General features: G+C 44.2%; 1 protein-coding gene across 22 annotated transcripts in view; it reads left to right on the top strand.

Moving 5' to 3' along the window:
• Positions 1–5,339, top strand: part of SORBS2 (sorbin and SH3 domain containing 2) — a 312,941-nt gene that overhangs the window by 282,112 nt on the left and 25,490 nt on the right. For all 22 annotated transcript variants that reach the window (XM_006772685.2, XM_006772687.2, XM_006772694.2 and 19 more), the window contains 3 exons: positions 714–760; positions 3,140–3,254; positions 3,338–3,466. In XM_006772685.2, coding sequence (XP_006772748.1) covers positions 714–760; positions 3,140–3,254; positions 3,338–3,466 — 291 coding nt within the window. The remainder of the gene's footprint in view (positions 1–713; positions 761–3,139; positions 3,255–3,337; positions 3,467–5,339) is intronic.

Genomic DNA, 5,339 nt, shown 5'->3' with positions numbered 1-5,339 from the left:
GTGGGGTGAGGGACTCATTGGGAAGTAGGGAAGGAAGAGGTGGAGTAGCTAGCTTACCGGTGCCCCAGTCAGATCTATGGGACCCGCGGTTTGATGGGAAGCACACGTCACATGTCATGACTAAAAGATGAGCAGCCGGTGTACCAGGTGCTGAAGAATTCCTGAACCCTCCGGGGAATGCAAGATCATCCAGCCTATACTGTTGGCCACAAAACAGCCTCCCAGCAATAACTGGGCTAGTGTTTCTCTGCTACTGTGTTCATAGTGTTAAGAAAAAGGGATGATGACTTCCTTCCCAACTTTCACCAGTCCTTTTATTACAATTCAGAAGGAGCTGTGCCAATACATAAGACATAGATAACTGTCTCCGCAATTATCCCAGGAAATGCCTTGATTCCAGCCAAAATTATACCTGGGACAGAATCCTCTGCAGACATTTTATTCCCCTATTATGGCATTCATCTACCTTAGTTGCTAAGATGAAATATGACATTTAATAGTTATGGTGAATAAGCCATCTATTATATTCCTGCTATTGCTTAAGCATCTAAATGAAGAACTGGTTGATTTATTCATAAATTGCATATAGAATTTACATTATATATTTTTAGCCATTCCTTGAGGTTTCACTTCTCTTTAATTCCTATAAAACTGCTTTCTTATAGGAAACCAAAAATTTTAAGTTAGTGCTAATCATTTTTCTTCCTTTCCAGAAATTGCCTGCAAAAGCTGTTTATGATTTTAAGGCTCAGACATCTAAGTAAGTAAGATAAGTTCATCATATGATGTAAGTTGGCTATATACACTTTAATAATACTTTAAGAGATAAATATTGCAATGGGACATGTTCAAATAATTCAGCAATCCACTCTAAATGGTTCCTTCTGAATTAACTGGAATGTGGGTAATTTTATTTTCATTTTGAGTTTAGTTGAGAATCATTGAGTTTTAAACTATACTAAACATATTACAGCACAATGAATTCAAATGGGTAGGTAAAACAAAAAAAGAAATTAAGCATCTTTGTTTCTGGAATTTTCGTGTCAAGATGAAGTAAAAATAAAGAGTTGGGGAGTAATTAACACTTCCTGGGAGAATTTGATAACATTTATTTATCCAACTAAATCAAGGACAGTTTGCAGGGTTGAAGACTAGAACTGTGCACAGATTCCCACTGTAAAATCTCCATGTGTCAACACTCAAAGCTTAGCGATTCCAGTTTGGCTTAGAGCGTTGGCTGCAGACTAAAGGGTCCTGGGTTCAATTCCGGTCAAGGGCACATGCCCAGGTTTTAGGATCAATCCCCAGTAGGGGACATGCAGGAGGCAGCCAATCAATGATTCTCTCTCATCATTGATGTTTCTATTTCTCTCTCTCTCCCTCCCTCTCTGAAATCAATAAAAATATGTTGTTGTTGTTGTTGTTGTTGTTGTTTTAAAAAAAAAAAGCTCAGCGAGTCTGAGCAACGTTCTCTCTGTGGCCTTTGATAGTGGTGTTGTCATACTCCTGTGTTGCAATACTTTCCCTTTTTTCTTTAGGCTCTTGTTCATCAGATGGGCATGTGGTTGAGGAAAGTCAGTACAGGTACTAGGTACATGAGTTGGCTCAAATGGGAGGGAGTCTGCCACCTTGCAGTGGCCCATGTGCCCAGACCTTGTTTAAGAAACTTCAGTCTCTATTAGAATTCAAGATACTAAATTCATTGTAAATTGGCATAAAATTACACTGTGTGGTTTAGACTGAATATATACAATAACCCAAATATGTATTCATGAAAATGCATATTATATACATTCATGGTTCCAGAGTCTGTCTCTAGTAGTAGAAGACAGAGAGAAAAGAAAATCATTCAGAATTGGCTGAGGCTGCTGAGATAGGGAATGAACCAAATAAGAAAAATGCTATTTAGAAATGAAGATGTTGAACATGGCTTAAATCTGGTGTTAATAAAAAAATTCCTAAAAGCTTACATTTTTAAAATTATTAGAGAAGTAACATCTGCTTTGTGTCTACTATGGTCCTCACTACTACTACTTTTTGAATATAGTGTGACAATTAGAGGATGCATGTTGGTTTTGTAAAATAACGATACAGAGCACGTGAATTTCATTTCTTCTTTGTGGCAGTCCAAGGTTAGCAAAGGCTCGGGGAAGCCTGCTCTTCCACCGCCACCCGTGGGAGCATCAACAACAGACCTGAGGGTTGCCCGCACCACCCTCCCATAAAGCTCTTTCTAAACCAACTAAGCCTAACGGTGTACGTCTCAGAGAAGCAGGTTAAATAGTCACCATGGAAGCCATCCCATAATTTTAGGAAGAGAAAACTGTTCCCCTCCCACCATAAATAAATATATCCTATTGTAGCTTCATCACATTCCTCTTGCTCTGCTCTGCTCTCGTATACGTAGAGCTGTTGCTCATCATCCCTGTGCAATGACCTATTTGCAACAAAAGTCAAGGTTTCGTTCAACTCGGGCAACTTTCGGAGGCTCCCACGCCCAGCCAGCACTGAAAGATACGGAAGGGCTAGCCTCATTTTTAAGTCATTTCCATTAATGCCCAGACAGGAGCGCTTTTCGTGCCTAACATCTAACAGGCAAGAGATGGATACCTGTTTTAAATAAATATCTATTTTAAAAGCTATTTTTATTTACCTAATACATGAAATCTATTTAATTTTAAAAAATACAGCTTTGTAATTTCTCCAATGTAATGTCTCCATTGTTAAACAGGAAACGAGGTGAAATCACATTTCCAAAGGTACAATGTTGTAGCAAATCCTAAGAATTTGTAAGGCAAATCCTTATCCAACTGGGCTCAACAGATTTGTTTATAACGGCCACACATCCAAAACGGAAGCCATCCCCACACGCCACAATATTTTTAATTTAATTTTAAAAAATAAATTTGCAATGAATATTATTATAATAGATATATTACTCACAATTCGGGTGTTCTGGAATATTTTCAGCTGAAAATCCTCACACACAAAAAAAATCTTAAAGTTGGTCTATGTAAATGCTTATGGCGTACAATGGTTTAAGTATCAGAAGTATATTTCCCGGCCGAATGCAGGTCTAGTGACCTTAAGAATAATTGCTCTTCATCAAGAAAAACCCATTTGAGCATGTCTCTCCCAGGGAGCTGTCGTTTAAGAAAGGAGACACTGTCTACATCCTCAGGAAAATCGACCAGAACTGGTACGAGGGAGAGCACCACGGGCGAGTGGGCATCTTCCCCATCTCCTATGTGGAGGTAAGTCCTCTCCCTGCCCTCTCACGTGGGTGCTCATCCCAAGGTCCTCACGGGTCAGGAATAAACAACTGTTTTCCTCCTAGAAACTCTCACCTCCTGAGAAAGCACAGCCGGCGAGGCCGCCGCCCCCAGCCCAGCCTGGAGAAATCGGAGAAGCTATCGCCAAATACAACTTCAACGCGGACACCAACGTGGAGCTGTCGCTGAGAAAGGTACCCGGGCGGCCTTCTGACCTGGTGCCTTTCAGAGGCTGTCTTCCTCCTTAGACATGTCTGTGTTTTTCCGTAAAGAAAGGACAGGGCACGCCCTGGGGCTGCCCTGGGCCACTGTTTCCTGCCCCTCCTGGTGTCCAGATGAGGTCCCTGTGGGACTCGAAGCTTCTCAGAGGGGCTTCCCTTCCCAGGGGTGCCTCGGCCTGAGCACCGTGGGGTTGAACTTGTGGAAAGGCATCAAAAGGAAAAGCACTTCAACAGACGGCAAAAGATTGTTCTTCTGCTGCCTTCTCATTCCGTTTCTTTTTAAATTTTAATTAATATGTTTATCTTGGAGTCAGGAAGCTGTTTCCTCCTGGGGAACATTTTTCCTTCTCTAGGCCTCATGCCTGACCCCCTGCTTCACTGGAAGCCTAGCCAATCCTAGTGCCTCTTCCTAGCTACCTCGCTGCTTCACAGCTGAGAATGGTTCCATCATGGTTTTCCGTGTTTGCTAAGCAATCGTGTCCGTTTGCTTGAGGCACCTGTATGTTTGCCCACCACATAGACTAGACCATGGTCACAGGTGGGCGGGCCAAGAGCGCCTCCTGCCTGCGGTGAATGCAGGGAAGGGCCCCTGTCCTCCTCCTGGCTCCAGAGCCTTGCCTCCTCCTCCCCTGTGAGACCTGGGTCTGCACCATCGACAGATTCTCTCCTACCCTCCAAGCTGCCGCACAGCTTCTGTATCAGCTTGTTTCATACCTTCCATCGAAGCTTCCGCCAGTGCAAGTATAGCTCGAGCAATAGCCTAGCTTCAGCCTCATGCTGGTGTGTTACAGAGAAAAGCAGTGCAATTTTCAGATGCAGGGAGAGCCACTTAGCTTTGGTACGTCCTGCTCCGCGGCAGGGGGACAGTTTGTATAAACCACCCAGCATTTGGGAAAAGCAAGCTTTCGCTTCGAGTAACCCTGACAACGGCCTCCCTACGGTGCTGAAGCTCTGACCTCGTGTCAGTCGCCTCTCTGCAGCTGTGACCTGCTGGATGCAGCTGCGCGGAGTTTTAGTGTCTAATCCAGTGGTTCTCAACCTTGGCTGCGCATTAGAATCACCTGGGAATCTTTTTAAAAGCCTGATTTCTGGGCCTCATCCTCCGGAAATTCTGTTTCTTTGTTACTCATGTTGTGGCCCCTCCCCATAACCAAGAAACAGAATTTCCGGAGGATGAGGCCCAGAAATCAGGATTTTAAAAAGATCCCCAGGTGATTCTAATGTGCAGCCAAGGTTGAGAACCCCTGCACTGGTCTAACCACATCTTGCCTGTTTATTTCTGGGCCACGTGTGGTTTCAAGTTAAAATTTAAACTGTTTCGTGGCATTGGCTTGATCACTGCAGGTGGCAGGCATAGTGACTGTAAAAAGTTCTATTATTCCAAAAGCCAGGGGCTCTATAAACAGACGTAATGGCCACCGTGGCATGGCGATCCATCACTCGGAATGGACGCCGGTGTGAGGCCGTCTGGATGCAGACCAGGTGGGTGTCGGTCCTGGCCACAGACGCGGATTACCATGAGGGCTGTCTTGGCCCCACCCCATTGGCTTCACCCTTTGTTACTAGTTAGCATGTGTAGGGTAAAAAGAAAAACGGTGTGCCGTTCACCTTCATCCCTTCCGGAGGCTGGTTCCTGCAGCCACCTCAGGCACGCCATCACAGAGCCGAGTGACCCTGTCAGAAGCTCTTCCTTCCTGTGGAAGCTCGTTCTGTGGACGGTCCGTGACAGGAGGCTGCTGTCTAGGAGACATTGCCTATTAAACCGTTCTGCTTTTTGACATTACACAAGTCATTTTACACGGAACCAGTATGAGCATGTATGAGCCCATTCACATTCCACGCACCC

The sequence above is a fragment of the Myotis davidii genome, unplaced genomic scaffold (genome assembly GCF_000327345.1).
Source record: "Myotis davidii unplaced genomic scaffold, ASM32734v1 scaffold184, whole genome shotgun sequence".
NCBI classification, from domain to species: Eukaryota; Metazoa; Chordata; class Mammalia; order Chiroptera; family Vespertilionidae; genus Myotis; species Myotis davidii.
The sequence above is the reverse complement of the archived record's forward strand: the minus strand, read 5'-3'. Positions and strand labels throughout refer to the sequence as shown.